This window comes from Photinus pyralis, unplaced genomic scaffold (genome assembly GCF_008802855.1).
Source record: "Photinus pyralis isolate 1611_PpyrPB1 unplaced genomic scaffold, Ppyr1.3 Ppyr1.4_LG5, whole genome shotgun sequence".
In the NCBI taxonomy this organism is placed as follows: Eukaryota; Metazoa; Arthropoda; class Insecta; order Coleoptera; family Lampyridae; genus Photinus; species Photinus pyralis.
Window position 1 is genome coordinate 28,289,984 of NW_022170596.1, and position 18,550 is coordinate 28,308,533.

General features: G+C 35.5%; 1 protein-coding gene and 1 long non-coding RNA gene across 2 annotated transcripts; both read right to left on the reverse strand.

Annotated features, from left to right (window-relative positions):
• Positions 1–10,287: 10,287 nt before the first annotated feature.
• On the reverse strand, positions 10,288–13,202 carry LOC116172035 (ubiquitin-like-conjugating enzyme ATG10). Its single transcript, XM_031489128.1, has 2 exons — positions 12,151–13,202; positions 10,288–11,408 (listed from the first exon to the last, which is right to left on the reverse strand). Exon 2 carries the CDS (start codon positions 11,390–11,392, stop codon positions 10,853–10,855), a length of 540 nt encoding a protein of 179 aa, XP_031344988.1. The 5' UTR covers positions 11,393–11,408; positions 12,151–13,202; the 3' UTR covers positions 10,288–10,852.
• Positions 13,203–13,709: 507 nt separating this feature from the next.
• On the reverse strand, positions 13,710–18,253 carry LOC116172036. The gene is made up of 3 exons (XR_004145576.1): positions 17,898–18,253; positions 14,853–15,017; positions 13,710–14,790 (listed from the first exon to the last, which is right to left on the reverse strand). It is a non-coding gene; the product is annotated as an uncharacterized LOC116172036 (long non-coding RNA).
• Positions 18,254–18,550: the final 297 nt, after the last annotated feature.

The following is an 18,550-nucleotide window of genomic DNA, read 5'->3' on the forward strand; positions in this document are numbered from 1 at the left end:
TTGGAATCTGCTTTTTGTCTTACTAGTCATGGCTAACCATGATTTTGATAATTGGATTTATTGCCGAATTTGTGCTAAAATAATGAGAAATACACCTCAAAATGAACTATTTCATACATCATTAGATGAGAAAAAAATCTTCTTTCGATTGGAGTCATTATAAACCCTCCAAGTTAACATGGGGAGCAACGATCTACAAAAAGCTTTATGTTAATTCTGCATGTTCGATTTTAGTATACGGACCTGCGGTTTGGGAAAATCAACCCGGTATGTAAATTGCGAGGTAAATTGTGAAGAAGAAGATGTATGTTACAAATTTTATAGTTTAGATGGCTATATATATACATAGGGAAGTTCAAAAAGCCTCAACTGTATACGTATGCAGAGGGTGACACAAGAATTATTTTCCGTTTATCGTAAATGGCAGTTGCAAAGAACGTAGATCTTATCTTGCTAAGGTTTTAAGAATAATAATTGGGTTTCTTTAACTCGATCACTCCTTGATCTGAAAAAAAGTTAGATTTGGGACCTTTAATTGAGAAACGCTTTAGTTTGAGCTACGCTTCGTTTATACGGTGTCTGTATCACCGTCCGTTTGAGGGTGTTGGCACACTCCCTTGATTTAATATAGGTATCTCATTTAATTTGTTTCACATATAATAAAGTACGTAAGATATGTGTTATTCTATGGTAAATATGAAAACTCAATCTTCAATCAATATCACCTGGTGAATTTTGTTTAGAAATCACATTACAAAAAACATTGATGGTGCCAAAATTCAAAATAATAAAACAATGTCAAATGCCGTAACGATATACCTATACAAGACTTTCATTTCAAAACGAACCATCGGGTGTAATTTGCAATTTTGGTAAAATGGAACAACGAAGTTTTAAAAACAACTTCATTTAGATAGTTATGGGGATATTTAATGGAAGATTTCCCTTAGTTTTAGTATACCGGGTGGTGCCTACCGCGACGCAGCATAGGGATTTCAATGGTAATTTCTTTCTAGTCAATTACTAGCTCCCCTAATTATTTTAGAGCAAAAGTCTAAATAGGTTTTTTTTAGAGAAAAAAATACTGCATCTGTTCATATTATTACTTATAATTTTCCGTTTTTCAAAACCGTGGAAATCGATAAAATAAAAAGGTTCATTTTACAATAAATCAAATATGCCTTGGAATTACCTAAAAAAAACAGCGATCACGTTTCATTATTTGCCTTTGACGTTTATTAAATTTATACTTGTTTATAAATTAGTTAAAGAACTGCAAGTACAATAACGTTCAAAATGTCCGTCAAAACCATCAGGAAAACGACAATACATTCAACGTTTTGGCTGCAGTAGCGTAAAATCCGAATATAGGAACAAATCTTCCCCAAATCAGTTTTTTTTCTTCGATTATGTAGGTACTCTGATTCCGGAAAATGATAAACAAATAGTATCTGATGCAGATGCAGCATACATTCTCTAAAGAAACATTACCCTAAGATGCCTTTTATTGCGTCGGTTAGTTGATACAGAATTAAATATGAAATTCGTTCGACGTCAAATAACGATAACTTAGATGCGATGCGCTTGTAGTTTGTTAAAAGGTTCCAAAGCATCACTGATTTATAAAAATGTAATTTTTTATTTTGTCGATTTCTACGGTTTTGAAAAATGGAAAATTATAACTAAAAGTATGAACAGATGCAGTATTTTTTTCTCTAAAAAAAACCTATTTATACTTTTGCTCTAAAATAATTTGGGGAGAGCCTAGTAATTGACTATAAAGAAATTACCATTGAAATCCCTATGCTGCGTCGCGCTAGGCACCACCCTGTATACCCCCGCACCCCCAGCGTATTCGGTTTTTTTTTGTTATATTGCCATTCTAAACACTTTTTATAGCGTTTTTTAATATTTGTGTTCATGTTTTGTGACATAAATCCTATTATTTGTGGAATACCTACATTTAATTTAGGTGTAGGTATCTACTTCTAGCTGTAGATCCGTTTTTACAAGCAGAGCGTGGTTGAGTGACAGCGCTCTCGCTTTACCGCACGGGGAGTAATGCGTTAAACGAAGATGGAACTACAAATTTCAAATGTGTCTGCTATAGTTATACGACCGTCTGCGGCGATTTTCATGGTTTTCCCAAATTCTACATTCAAAGAGCTTTATTTTAAGCTATAATTCGAGCGTGTACCTTATGACGAGGTATTTAACAATTTTTGAATGTTTTTAAACGCTTCTGCTCGGGAAAGTTGCCCAGATAAATCGTCTGCCGCTGCAACTATGAATTTGGTGCACATTTCCGAATCAGATTGCAAAAAATCATACGTGTACCAGTGACGAAGTATTATGTGATTTGGAACAGTTTTCAAAATTCGCCCCCACGCTAAGTTGACCGCCGCGGGCCGGCAGACGGGCGATTTTGGAATCACGGTGACATTCTACGGCCATTGTTTAAATACTTTATTAAACAATGCTATGGCCTAGTTACATCAAACCTTTTGTACCCTATGACGAGGTATTTTCTACGCGGGCTCTCGGTCTACTTTCCTTCTCAGAATCTTGAAACGAAACACATATTTTCTTCATAATTTCTTGACACATTTTCACAATCCTGAGTTTACTAACAGTTGAGATTACGAACGTTTACATATTCAGATAAAAAATGATGCGGCGACATTTTCTTGCAGATTCTATTTTGGAGAAACGGCACCCACGCGCGGAAAATATACGAGTACATAGTCGAGCGGATTTAACGCTGCCATCCTAAATTAGAAAAAAATCGTCTTGTTTCATCGTAGGCACCAGTCCAAATTATGATGCTCCTTTTTAGTACTTGTACCTTTTATTGAAATTTTCCCTTTTGACAATAATCGAAAATTTATGTAATTAATTAATTACAGAAATGGGTTCAACCCAAAATAAACCTTCGTACAGTACAGATAAAAAAAATCTCGAGGAAAATGATAAGGGAGTATTTTTGTCGAAAATCCAGGTCTCGAGTATTTCCAAATCGCACAAAAATGACAGGTATAATAGTGAAGGATTCGATAGCACTGCATTTTGCAATTACATGCAAAGAACAAAAGTAATTACGGATTATTAATGGATCCCACTGCCTTTCGTCAATTTGTCGACATTTTTTAAGAGTCTCTGAGTATTGCAAATTAACACTTTTTCCCTGAGATGCACATAAGATTCCTATCGATTTAAGCAATTAATTACGACGCGACAATTAAATTTGATTATGCGTAGGGCGCCCTATTTTATTAAGACGAGTAACAAATGTCGCCGTTTATGCTTTAAATAAAATTCTGTTTTATCGCTGTTTTTCGAAATGAATATGTAGGTACCTCATTAAATCACTTTTATTATAAACAGGCTTTTGCCGCTATACACCAATCTTTGGTTAAGAGATGACGTGTTAATGGCGCCGATTTGCATAGTAAATTGCACTTTGTCATTTAAGAAATTATCTGACGGCTAACATTTTTGACTTTTAATAGCCCAATTGAAAATGTTATACTTATTAGGACCATTTTTGATACATCTTTGCTTTGTGGCCACCCCTACCATATCTGGAATATCTTCCATGGAGGCAATGTGTCTAGAATTACGCCGTTTAACCGCTTTTATTAGCCCAAAAAAAAAATGAATCGACTCTAATGGGTACTTGGTAGGCTAGTGCACTAACCACTACGCCTCCTTAATGCATACTTAACAATAGGAATGATTATAATTCCCCTTACAGTTCCTTTGCCTACCATTTACTCTTTACATTGTGCAAAATGTGGTAGGGTAATGGCAGTGAAGGAGTTCCGCAAGGTCCAATATTGGGCCCTGCATTGTATACAATAAAGATATTCTCCACGCGCTTGGTGTCTACTGCTTGTTTTTCGTCTGTTTCTGACTATAGATAAGATATAAATATATTTAAGCTAAATGTGAGTAGTAATAGTCAGAAAATGGATCACGACTGTGAAGCGAAAGGAAAACAATACACTATTTTAAATAATAAAAATTGGTGCTCTCCCAGACATCGTTTGTTATGCTAACAATGTTAGCAAAATGCGTGTATCAACCATTAGCCTAAAAAAATATTTCATTTACAATGTCACCGTTTAATTAACACAATTAAAATGGCAATTATGGGCAATTGTCCTTTTTATTAATACTATGCAAATTATTCGAATATGTAAACAGACTAAACCGGCTATCGTATACTGTGCCGAAAGCGACGACTATTTTTAGTCGGCGTCCAAAATAAATTTGAAATTATGGCGAAATCTCCGACAAACTCGATTTATGCTTATTGTTTTTTTTTTGCAAATAGAAGTGGCGGAAAAGATACATACGTAATGTTTGTTTTTTCATTTCTATTTTTACACGTTATTTACGTACGTTGGCCTATGATCAAGCTGCATCAAATCTAATTGCCAATATTGAATACTTAAAAAAAAGCACATCTGGACATTAATCATAATCAAAATAAAAACGTCTTTGCTTAATGAAAGATAATTATTGTTATTGTTTTTTTCTAAATAGAAAACATCTGCCTTAGATGAAAGAGTAATATTAGTCCTTGGACCAAAACGTGACAGCTGAACTCGTTCCAAAATATGAGAGACACCCACCTTTGTTTCTACAAAAATGATTCACATAGTATATAGCAGGCGGGCCAAACGGGCGATTCAGACATTATCGGCGGGCCACTGACGACGATACTTATTTTAGTGAGTAACTTTTGGGATTTGAGCAATAAAAATATTTCAACCAGAAACAAGTCTTTGTTCTCGGCGTCACAAGATGAGCGAGCGCGGTGGATCAACTTGGCGTGGATTATAAAACTTGCCTGCGCGGGTCGCATTTTGGTAAACGGCAGACGATCAATGCAACGTTTCGTTTCGGAGAAATCATCATCAATTGTATTTTTTATATGACCATACAAAAAGTACCATGCGATCAAAAATGGGTTGCTGTCGAGTCACCTTTGGAATTTTTGTTTACATGGGACATCGTACTTAGCTTAAACTTCCAAAGGCGACTCGACAGCAACTCATTTTTGATCGCCCGTTAGTTACTGTTTTTTTATTACGAATACAACGATATACGGCAATAAAAAAAGCATAAGTTGGAAACTGTTGGTTTCATCGTGTTTTTGACAGTTGTCGATAACTAAATTTTATTTAGTATCAAACCCCCAGTCAATTTTATGCAATTTTTAGAAGACCAACTGAAGCTCCTTCCCAGGCATCCTCATGACATTGATTGACATAGAAATGAATGTTTTCTCAGTTTAGTTAGCATCGCAAACAAAGGCATACTTTGATCAATGATTATCATGAGATAGTACAACAGCCTTCATTCGCGCACTTCAAACTATCTAATCTTGTTTATGGAAGGAAAGACAAATACGCATAATTACTGCAAACAAACAAGTATAATCTGTAGAAAAATAATTGCCAAAATTTTTGAAGCCAGTAACGTCTTTCAGAAAACGATTGCAAGTTAAAGTTGAGCGAGTATAGTCAAAATTTGAGGCCGGTGGAGCGACAGTTTGACTAATACTTTCCCGAAATTGACCTTCGGCCAGTCATCGCGAGTTCGATGAAATTGTATTATTTTCGGTGTATAATTTCTAGGTCGCCTTAGATTTATTTTGAATTGCCATCAAATCGGGAACAGAACTGCGGTCTGCGCTTATTTCGAATGGTCGACAAACCAAAACTGGTCGCAGAACGTTGACACTAAATTACGTTTCCGTAGCGATTTTTAAAAATTTCAGAAAAAATTTCTAGTGGAACTATTTTTAGAAATACGAAAACGGCGAAGGTGACGAAATAATTTACGGGTCGTAAAATCGTAAACAATAAAAAAAAACAAATGATCCATTGAAAGGAAGGCGCAAAGGTGGAGAGGATATGGAGCAGGGTCATACGTAAAGCTAAAGGCCATCGAGCAGGAGATGTCATTCGCTTGCCATGACCTTCCCTCGAGACGTACCTCCATTCGTACCAATCGAGCACTACCTATTATGTAACGAAAGGAGTGTTTACTTCATTTTGGACAATCCATTGTATTGTTCGCTGACGAAGGTTAATTGACCCAATTTGCGCTCATATAACTGTAACCAACGACGGATAAAGTCGAAAATTTCTGCATCTACAAAAGTAGTTATACCCCGAGCCTGGATTGTTTTACTAGACGCATTCCAGCGTGCAATTTTTACCTGTCGCTCCCAGAACTAGGTGCACACTAAAGGTTAACGTATTTGTTACAGCAAGGTTGATGTAACCATCACACTTTTCGTTGATCAAGTAATTAATACGAACAGAGTTACAAAAAGCGCATTCATTTCCTATTTGTAAGTTAGTCCAGGCTCTAGAGCTCAAAACAGGGGTCCACCTTGCAAATTTCTGAGACAAAGAACCGAGATGCAGGGTTTATGTTTTTTGGGTCGCTGAATCCGAATTTGACATTTGTACAAAAATCCGCATGACGCGAGAGCCGCCATCTTGGAAAAATGGCGGAAAATCGGCGGTTTTTCCACAAAACCCGAAATAACTTATTTGGTATCGGTTTTTTTGGCGAAAAAACTTCAGTAATAAATTAAATTAAAAACGAAATCGGTAAATGTCGGTTTTTTTGGAATACCTTCGGAAGTAATCGCACCTTTTCTCTAATTTGACCATCGTCGCGTCGTATGGTTTCGGAGATCCCCATGATAGACATTCTTATCTTCGACACAGTATTATACTTGAAGATATTATTTTAAAGACGCAACCCTTGTTCCGAAAAACAATTGCTGTGAAATTAAACTGAGAATAGAAGGGTAGCGAGTATCCCAGACATCGATGCATCGGCGCCATCAAGTCGATAAAAGATTGATGAATAATGAAAGCTGGTACGGCGCATTCATTCCTTGAAATATGATATGCCTTCTAGACTCTTTGAGAACGTTCCCTCATTTTTTCTAAAAACTTTCTAATTAAGGCGTGTTTTATGGCAGTTCCAAGCACGATGACGAAGTGATTGTTATAGAAGTTTGCATTGGTATTTGTGTACAATTTATTAATGATTAATATGTATTACTTAGATAGTAATGAAATTTACGTTACTGTATTAAAAAAATATGCTTTACCAATACCATAAATATTCCGTAAGACATAGAATCCGTAATGGCTCGCGCGTTATCGAAACGGAAAGATCAAAGCATTTTACAACAATAAATAGCGAAGGCGAATTCGTGTTATGACCGATCAAAGCGTAAAAACAATATGTTCCACGTCCAGTCGACGTGCCTCATAAACGATGTACACGAAAATAGCGTTAATATTGCACAGACGGAATTAATTTAAATTATTATTCCTACTTTTTTTATTATTTAAAGATGGCATTATATTGTGGTTGTGTGAACATTTTAATGGTACCAGCTGGTGTTACCATCGCATTAGATTAAAATGCTTCTTCTGCGACTCCTTTTTACCATCTTATAGTACAAGGGTCGCTAGTTACCTCCCAAAACTTACGTGATGTATTTTTTAATTAAAAAATAAGTGTGCGACAGAATTATTGAAAAAAATTTATTGTAGCGGAGAGGGTGGAAAATATAATGGAAACTGTCACCTGTATAGAAATAAACCGGTATCTCACGGTTAATCAAAATTACATCAATAAAAACTTCCAAGTGTAAACGAATTAAAAGAGTAACATTTTATGATCACCTCGAGCGAATGTAGTAAAACGCCCATATACATACGATATTTACGGTGCGCAAAACATCACTTAAAGTAATCAATTAATTAAAAGCACGAAAACGTGTAATCGCACCACGAAAATGGTAGTTGCACCTTACCGATGGTATCAATTTAAAAAGCGAATCACCTTAATCAATCAAGTTGCTTTGGGCGATCTACAAAATATGAGTAATTTAAATTGATTAACGTAAAAGCGGTTTGAATTTTCTTCAATGACTGACAACCATAAATTTGGATTTCAACGCAATTGCATTTTATGAATTAATATGTCAACAACGTCCGAGAAGAGTACCCCACTCTGATTTAAATTCTTGGCTTAGAGTAGAACCATGGGAGAATTTCCTCTCAATGACATTACCAATTAGAACTTATTGACAGTTCCATCTGTCAAAATAAATTACTTAGTGCTAATTCTAAGATAGACCTGATAATAAGCCCTAATTGACACACAAATGTGTGTGACGGATAAATATATGTGTCAGTTAGTGCTAAATAACAGATATATACTTCCATATTAGCGTTAATTAACACATTTGGCGTAAAATTTGGAGCGATTTTCAACTGTCTAATCAAATTAGAAAAGATGTAATCAAACCATGGAAAATTACTATAGCACAGTAAACAACAGAAACATTTTTTTCAAAGAAACAAAAGATTCAATGTTTCATTCTTTTTTTTCTCAGCAACCGTAACACATACAAAGATGGTATTTAGACGTTTATGAGTATGTCTACCGGTCTGCCGGAAACCTCACAAATGGAAACCTATTAAAAAAAATTCAAACAATTATTAATTAATGGGCCACAAAATATACAAAAATCCTCGCAAAAATCTTTTAAGAAATCGGTGTAACAAATTTTCAAGAAATACAAGTTTTCTCGCAAGTTTTACACTTTATGAGAATGTAACTTTCAGATAAGACTTTTATCCTTAGTTTATTTTAAAAAAAAGCCTTTTGAAAATAAAACCTTCCCATTCAAAATTGCTGGGAAAACCAATTGCCATCGGTTAATATCACACATCAGTTGTGTTTTTATACTGTAACGGAAACGCTTCAGACATGACGTCGCCTTTGGCGCTCTGGAATTTTCTAGGCGCGCGATAGTGGGAATGTTTGCACGTATCTGGTAATTACGCGAATGTTCTGGACTTACATTGCTTGCGTGTATAAATGGTTGCGGACCGAACATCGCGACAGTCTACTACCGAACGAGATCGAGTACGTATGAAACATAGAGCGCGGAAATATAAATTGCGAAGTGTGTGATATAAATAGTCGATATAAATTGTACGGTTTTTATAGTGTTTTAGTTTTGTTTAATAAATATTGATATAAATCGAACCAGAATTTATAAATCACGTTACAATACATTTTATTCAGGTTTTATTAAATTTACTTTATACAACATTTTAGTCTAGGCGATAAAGACATCTAACTGGGCATTTTGAGGTGGAAAAGAAAAAAATGGTGGAATATGTTCAGTTAGGTGTCAGAAACAACATATTAAAAATCCCACCCCCCAAACCCTGTGCTCCAGCCTCCCCATCATCACCCAAAAACCGTGTTTTCGCTCTTTTTGGCTGATATCTCGCGATCTATGAGGTCTATATGAAATATTTTTAGCTGAAAATATTTCTCGGGAAATTTTATGCAAGGTAGATACTCAGAAGTTAGCCTAGGTGTACCTCTTAGCCTAGGAAATTCAAAAAGGAGGCGAAAATCATCAATTTTCGTGTTTTTTGCGGTTTTTTGCAAAAATATCCATAATTTCAAACAGTTCCAAGATTGGGCTACTAGTTCAAAAGTTACAGCCCTTTGAATTTTTTTTCAAATTGGTTTCTAGTATCTAACTTTTAATTGAGAAGTCTGATCGAAAAATTACGAATTGATTTGGATAAGTATAAGGATAATGATTACGTTGAGGTATAAATGAATGTGTGAATATTTTGTTATGAAAATACTGTTTTTACGTGAATAAATGGTACATAGAAATACTTTGTTTTACAATGAATATTTCCTCACACATGAAAGTTGAAGGTGAAAGGTGACTAAGCCAACTCTTCAGTTACCTATCTCGTATGAAATTGCACGAAGAGCATTTTCAGCTAAACATATTTCATCTAGCCCTGACGGTCGCGATATTTTTGCAAAAAACCTCAAAAAAAAAACACGAAAATGAATTTTCTAGGCTAAAGGTCGCGATATATTTGCAAAAAGCCACGAAAATTGTATATTTTCGCCTCTTTTATGAATTTCCTAGGCTAAGAGGTACACCTAGGCTAACTTCTGAGTATCTCCCTCGTATGAAATTTCCCGAGAAATATTTTCAGGTAAAAATATTTCACATAGACCTCATAGATCGCGAGATATCAGCCAAAAAGAGCGAAAACGCGGTTTTTGGGGGATGGTGGGGTGGCTGGAGCCTTTAGTACAGGGGTCTGGGGGCTGGGATTTTTAATATGTTGTTTCTGACACCTAACTGAACATATTCCACCATTTTTTTCTTTTCCACCTCAAAATGTCCAGTTTGCCAATTTTACAGTCTCTATCGCCTAGACTATTTGGAATTTAAAATTATATTTCGCTTTATACATTTTTCTGTCAACAGAATATCAGTGGAAATTAAAAGTTTGTCTCTTTATTTATCGCGTAAATGTAGGTAGAAGCATTTACCATTTTATCTAACGATCGGTTGTGGTCATTAGAGTTTGGAAAAAATCCAAACAATTTCTGGGAGAAGAAATTCTATTTTCGAATACCTAGGCAGTTTTTCACCTGTTCCAGACACTAATATCAGATTTAATCGCCACCTTGATTATAAAGTCGTTTGATATTATTCGTTTTTTAATGAAGACGCGAACTTCATATAAAATAATATACAGGGTGGTTCGCGAAAAAAATTTAATTAGAAAAGCAGATTTTCAATTGTTTTTTCCAACGTTTTTTTACTATCAACTATCACTTGCTGTAATGGAAATATGTTAACGTCTCCGTGAACCATTATATAGATATTTTGCTAGATGAATTAAAAACTGCGGCGGATCATTTTCTATAGTTTTATTCTTATGGTTAGTAATGCTTCACAGAATATTCAAAGGGTCAAGCTTGCATAACACGAAGACACATCCAGTCCCACAACGGGCCCAACGGCACTAAGCCACGAAACGACGAGATTGTTACTTTTCATCAACGTTCCTATTAATTCTGAAGTTTTGCACGGATGCAAAGTTATAAAAGGCCTCATTAGTAAGGGGTGTTCCATTTGTGTCAGCGTGTTGTATTTATAATCGGCATTGGCAAAATTAAATTGTTTCCAACATTCTTCGATTGTTAGTAAGCTACCGTCGGTCTTCCAGGCGTTGAAGCACAAAACGGGGCAGCCATAACTGGCGTTATAGACCACATGGTATTCGTACGTAATTAAAACATCGTTATCTCCCCCGTCGTTGTCACACTCTTCGAGGGCGAACAACCGTGCGGATACACTTTTAACTAATTTTTTAGACAAGTAAACACCGGCGCTATGTTCGTTTAGTAGCCAATCGTCGTTGATACTATCGGATAACATTTTCATATCGTTTATAGCCTTTAGGAACGAATCCCACGATATCGATACATTTGTCGAATCCATGCTTTATACGTTTAGCCTGCAATGGAAAAATTTAATTTAAAAACTTTTTTAAGAGGAAGATAAAAATTAGTGTCGACAATGTTGCCATGCTGTTAAAGTAGATTTTCTTTTAGTTCTCAAAAAAAAAATCGCTAGTCTTGGTTCACTCGTTACTTGCGCGCTCGTGCCTCAAACTTAAAATTCACGTCACAGACAACCATTAATTTCAATTTCCAACCTCATAAATTCTGTTATTGCCGACAACACTTTAATTGGAATTAATAAAACGACGATGCGAACCCAATCAATACAAATATTTTGTTACACTGACGTCATGAACTAATATAAAATCCATTAAAGTGTAATAAAATTCGCCCCTCGCGTTTTTCTACGCGCATTTCAATTGGTTGCGATATTTGATTTAAAAGAAAACGAAATTTTATTCGTAAATATGTATACACAATTGAATTCCGTCCGTCCGTCCGTCCGCGATCACCTAGCTTGATGCCTTTTTAATCAACGCGGTTACGTAGGCAATACGCTTATTTGTCAAGATCGAGGTCACTAGAAGAATACACTTTCTTTACCGTCGAAAATGAATGTACGAGACTCGAAAGAATCGAGATCTGGAAATTGCGACCCAATAACTTAGGATGGGAAATGTGTGAAAACGTATTTGGCCCCTTAGGGTAACTGCCCCTTCTGGTGGTCTCGTATTTCATTGTACTAAATGCGCCGAGACCGCGGAACTCAAGATTCAATTCAATTCAATAGCTTACCTCAAGCTTGTGAAGGTGACTTTATTTCGATGAATGTCGAAAGTAACACACTTGCCCAATTACACCGTTTTGCGAGAGTGAGTCAGAAATTGTTTAAATGTTTCTACACCGTAATTCTGAAGAGCAACAAGAACAGTCACTATCATTGCTATCTGCTATCTTTCAAAAACAGGGAGAATTGCTATTATCTCATATTTTTAAGAGTCACCCAGTAATCCATTTATATGGAAACAAATGCCTCTTATTTCGGGACCAAATTGATTTTGTTTCAAAAATCCATGGCTTCCTGCAAATAAGATAAAATAAGCCACCCTGTATAAAAATTTTGATTACCTACTAGGTAAAATTTACCCAAACAACTACGAATTGAAAAAATCCTGCGTTCTGAATTTCGAAGTTTCACTTAACCATTGTTGAATTCCTTAGAAGCCAAGATGGGCACGTAGTTATTATAATTCACAGTAAGTGAAGAGAATATTAATAAAAGATAGGTATTCGAATGCGAATCATCTTTCAGATCTTATTACGAGTTTCAAACATCTGGAACTTTACAGATTATTCAGTTTCTTCTGACCATAGTCTCGGATTGTTTAAATTCTTCGGATTCAGGTTCAGTTCCACGAAATCATTCCGATTCTTTTGCTCTTGAATTTTTCAAGTGTCTTCCGATTCTTCTCTTTAGATCTTGCAAATGCTTTCGATTCTTGGGCTTCTTTAGAAAACTCTCATTGTGATCTTCGGATTCTGATATTTCAAGTTCTTCACATTCTTTACATATACCCGATTCTTAAAATTGTTTCATTTTTACGAATTCAGGAAATTCATTCGGGATATTTACATTTGTTAATGACGTTTATCGAGTTGCATTTATAAACCTAACCTATCCCTCATACTGCAGACCATACGCGCCCGTCTCGACAAGGCGCGGAGGGTGCCTTCGGTACCATTTCGAAGGGAGCTTGTTAAAGTCGACATCAAATTTTTAAACTTGTACACCTACACCTCATTTGTTTATAACCTTTTCATTACGTTTACAACTTTTTGCATAATAAAGACGGAAAATTGGAAAAATAAAACTCGCATCTTTTTCAATAATCTACGATGCCATGGAATTTTCTAAAACAAAAAGATATCAGCAGTTCGAAATGGATTTTATGATCGACTTGGTTACTGTTTGCAGTTAATGGTGACTTATTCGAACATTTATTGTAAATTGTTATATTAGGAAACCGTTTTTAGTAATTTGGTCTTTCTTTATGTTGAATTCGCGGTTCTAAATATAATACTTTTTGATAGAATTTCATTTGTTTTATAGTAGACATTCCATGGCATGACGGATATTGGCGTAGTTTTTGAATAAAATTCCATGGCATCACAGATTATTGAAAAAGATAGGGGTTTTATTTTTCCAATTTTCCGTCTTTATTAAGCAAAAAATTGAAAACTAATACGGTAATTGATTGACGTAAAAAATTTTTTTCTATAAAAAACCTTAATACATTTTTGCTCTAAAATAATTTGGGGAGCAAATAACCGCATGTTATGAATTTTACATTGAAATCCCTATGATGCGTTACGCAAGTCACCACCCTGTATATTAACAAGCTTCAAATACCTTCTTTAAACAATAGTGTGCAATAACATCAAAGTCTGTCCCTATTCGTTTAGAAAGTGATGTTTTTGTTTAGAATAAATTCTGCTGACCCGCCATTTAATTGGAATAATAAACGTAGCGTGACTCAAACGCCGCATTTTCTGGAGTAATTCGATTCGGGTGAAATATATTCATAATGGATCTCCCGGTAGACTATTTCAGGAGATAATTTGCCATTTTTAAAATGCTGAATACATAATTCACAACTAAATGATCGAATGGAGATCAATGTCCCTCGCCAATTAATTGAAATTCAGGAAAAAAAACTTTAATTTATTCTAGTTACGTATGAAATAAATGACAATTGTATTATAACGTTTACATATCTCGCCCGTTACTTATGCAACACAAAATACTTGGTAGCATACAGTTAAAAACGAACGTTAAAAAGATTGGTTGTTTACATCCGAATTATTTATTCAATGCTATTAGGAAGACGAAAACGTCACTTCCAAACACCAAAAAAGGACCACAGTATCTTTGCATCTAGACTATGGAAGGACCTTAGGTAGAACAGAAGGCTCTTATGCAGAGTGCTTTAATTAAGGCATCTAATACTGGATAAGAGTGTAAGATTAGATAACGATATTACGTAATTCCCATAGGAAGTAGATACGGTATCAATGAATTAAACAGAAGTCCAAAAACATAAACTTTATGATATTTGTGTTTATAGGATGATAAAATCTCGCTGCCGCCACATATCACTTTTTTGTTCAATGTTTATTGATTCGTCACGTTTTTTTTTTCATATTTTGTTTCCAACGTGACAACCAGCAGCTGAATGATTAGAACTACTTTGCAATGTTTACCTTTTGTTTTATTTATTAACCAACGATAGTGATTTGTTTTTACAAAATTGGTGACCTTTGATTTTGAATGTCAATTCATCATATTTGGCTCCTTACTCTTATCTTGAAACTATCGGCGGTTTTGTTTAAAGGCTACAAAAATCAATTGGCCTTATCTGACGTCAGTAATGCTTTCTATTGATTGTAGGTGTCCTTTAAATGAACGACACAATGACAACAACAAAAACTAGACTTACAAGCTCGAATCTTTTAATAATCCCCGAAATGAGACACGCAGCGCTCCAAGTCCAAATCCAATAGAAGTTGTACGAGCACGATGTCTGTCGCCACCACCAGAGTTCGCCGACATTTCACGTTAAACGTGCAAAAAAGTGGAACACAACTAATAAAATAAACAAAATCTGAAACAAAAAAGTAAAACGTAACTAAAACAATTCAAATAAAAATATCGGTTAGTAAGCGCATCCACACTTCTTTTAGGGCATTATTGATTACCCTAAAAACCTCCATAATGCTATGTTATTTTAACTCACAAGTCATAAATAATAGAAAATTATATAGACAATCGAAGTCGTCATCACCTGAACGTTAATCCTCGTATTTTTAGTGCACTTTCACTTTAAAAAAATTCACTTTTACGCTCTTGATTTGTCTGTCTGTCTGAGTCACAAAGGCTCCGAAAGTACACCACTTACAGACTTGATATTGGTGTCATTCGATTAGAAATTAATAGTACATTATATATCAAGGTAGAGAAGTACAGTATTATTGCCTGAGCACCAAGATTACATCTCGAGGCGCTTGCGCCGAGGGGTGTAAGGTGCGAAGGCAATAATAGACTTCTCTACCGTGGTATATATACTATTTTTTTCACTACTAGCACTTGAAATCTTCTAAATTAACATATTATATTGATAAGAAAGTGAACGGTTGGACAGAATTTTTTGTTTATTAATTTAACATGTCAATCAAGTACGTAGAAGTACAAGTCAAACAGGCCGTATTTTGTTCTGTCATTGAGATATTTTCAAAGAGTAATTTCGTTCGAATTTTTTCAAAATGTGGTAATTTTAGGTATGTAATTCCTCTGGAAATGGTGGATGGTGGCAATTATTCATTTTAGAGAACTTGTCCAAACGTTTTTTGAGCGAAATTTCGGGTTGTGTTTTCTAAAAGTGACAGCGTGACAGTTCTCATTATTGACTACTAGTTAATAATGTCCACATTATTAACCACTTTGAACAAATGCCGAGAAAGCCTACTTTACAAGTGGAAAAAAGGTTAATAATCATGTCATCAGACGCTAGTAGTGAAAAAAAATTATTTCTCGAATTATTTCATGTTTGTATTCTCGTTAAGGCATGGCCATAAGGGCTATTAAAATCGAAAAAACAAATTTGGAAGTGCCTCTTGCTCACAAGCGGCTTAAGGAATTTTTTGTTTATTCTCTGGCATTCTTAGATCATCTGTGGGGGACCTTTCACAACCGGACATCAACATCCCCTGCACCGCCTAGCGAAATTTGGAAGGCAACCAATGCTGGTATAATCGTAAAGGTATCAGAAAACGGAATGTACATTCAATCGATCCTTAAGTGGTATTAAATGGTACTGGTCGTACTGTTATTGTATTTATCTCCTGGTTATCAATTTCCGTTATTTTTGGACAGTAGCCAGTACAAACTTATGCTCCAATAAATACATCAAACACTGATAGGTAGGTATATAACGGGCGATCAAAAATGCGTTGCTATCGAGTCACCTTTGGAAATTCAAGTTATGTACGATTTCCCTCGCGATTTCCTTATGTAAACAAAAATTCCAAAGGTGACTTTGATCGCAAAGTATATGTAGTACCCGAGGTAGTACCATAGTACTGTTGTACATGTATCGATATCCAGTGTACTGGCTAGTTTCCAAATGCCGTTAGCCAGTACATCAAAATAACGACGTGCTTAGTAGGTAACAGATTTTTGTCATTTTGAGATAGTACGGAAACGGCACTACAGAGTTGCATACCTTCTTCACACACGCGATTGCCGTTCCATCTACATACGACCCGAGTTCGTCGTAAATTATGATATGAAAGCGTACCGGAATTCGTAGATAATAGTGTTATAAGCAAGTAATGGTCCCATAATTACAATTCAAATGCCCAGAACGGCTGCCTGACATGTAAATGCGTATGTCGGGCGAATTTTTCCTAAAGTGATCAATTCAATGGAAAATGACGGGAAGCGATGCGACACGCTTTCATCCCCAAAGTACGTACTTGAGTTCTGATGCGATAATGCATTCCCATTGTATCGAGTGGCAACTGTATAAATCAAGGTCGTTTGTAACACACCACTATTGATTAGACGAGTGCCGTCGACCGTCAGCGACTCGTGATTTTTAATTACTCCAATTAAATTGGGCACATAAACTTATCGCACCGTGGCAGTCGCCGTTTTTGGTCACAATCACTTCACTCGTTAATCGCCTTGTAACTACATTTACCATCGAACCAATTTGTATACTAAAAACACGTGTCCTATGTTTATCGAGATCACGAGATACTTATTATGCTTTGATAATATTCAATTAATTCAACATTTAAAGGCGTGACCAATGGAAAATTCATGCATTGATTGGCGCATTACTACCAAGAATTGTTAACGAGAGGAGAGGTTTGAGATGCAACTTGCTTGCCCCCTATTAATAAATAGTGACGACCCCAAATCTAATCCCTGTGCCACTCCACTTTGAAGTAAAATTATCTTATATTCCAATGATCTAAGAAAATTATACTGCAACTTGATCTACTATCTACAAGTGCTACCATCAGATCTGTCGATTGCATTCTTTAGTCAGCGATCAGTACAATAGAACAGTTCTTTGTGCGAACGAATTGCGAACAAATTGTACGAAGTTTACAAAAAGGGTTGAAGACAAACCCCCCCTAAATCGCCAAAGACGGCTTCATTTTTATGGCAAACTTACAAGGACGGGAGTGAGCCCCTACATCCCCTAAATTGCAATTTGACACGCGGAAATGAATTAATTTCGCGTTTTAAAAGAGGGGCAGCAAATGTGTGCAGATAGTACCCGCCCCCCAACGACCTTGACCCGAACGGCTGAATTTCGAGATAAATTAATCGCCTATTTGATGGATCTTTCTACATTTTTTCAAATTAAACTATTTCGTCACAATTAGAGCTAAAACAAACATGACAACAAAGCAAGCAACCGTACTCTCTACCAAGTAAATTACACAAAAATTTTAAAAGAAAGTTTACTTACATTATTTGCGGATTGTATGCGAATTTCGATCATAACAGGTATCCAAAACGTTTATACGTAACTAACGTTCCCAAAATACGATTGAATTTAATTCAACAAAACACGAAACATGGAGACGTTGTTTTTTTATCACAAAAACTCCGATTACGCAATCCGAATTAGCGCACATCTGATAAGGAGATAGGAGTTAATTCGCAGCATTCCAAGATACGATGGAAATTTTCCACAACACAAATTCCTTATCAAAATAATCGATATTTGAACGACCTACAACTCGCCGCGAGACGAACCACATTTTGTTTTGACATGCACGTTCCCTTTTGGGTCGCATTCAATTCTACTCTCTCGAGCGAGATTGCAACATCGACGTCTTAGATGTATTTACATTTCATCTAATCTGCGATTATGAATAAAGTGCATCCGTGCTACGAACTCAATTTATAATTTGGAACGTTAAAATGGTATTGTTTCTATATAAAGAAAATGATAAGCGACGACATAAATAAATAATTTAGAATCTTCCAGTTTATTATTTATTTACTTATTTAAGTATGAATAAATGTAAAATGAAAATGCGTACCTATTTAATTAAAGGTAGAGCTTTTTATTGGAGAATGCTCAGAATATTTCTGGGAAAAAGAACGTTTACAAGA

Bases quoted from the DNA above. Each gene is read 5' to 3' on its own strand.
- LOC116172035 (XM_031489128.1), bottom strand. From the start codon at position 11,392: ATGGATTCGACAAATGTATCGATATCGTGGGATTCGTTCCTAAAGGCT.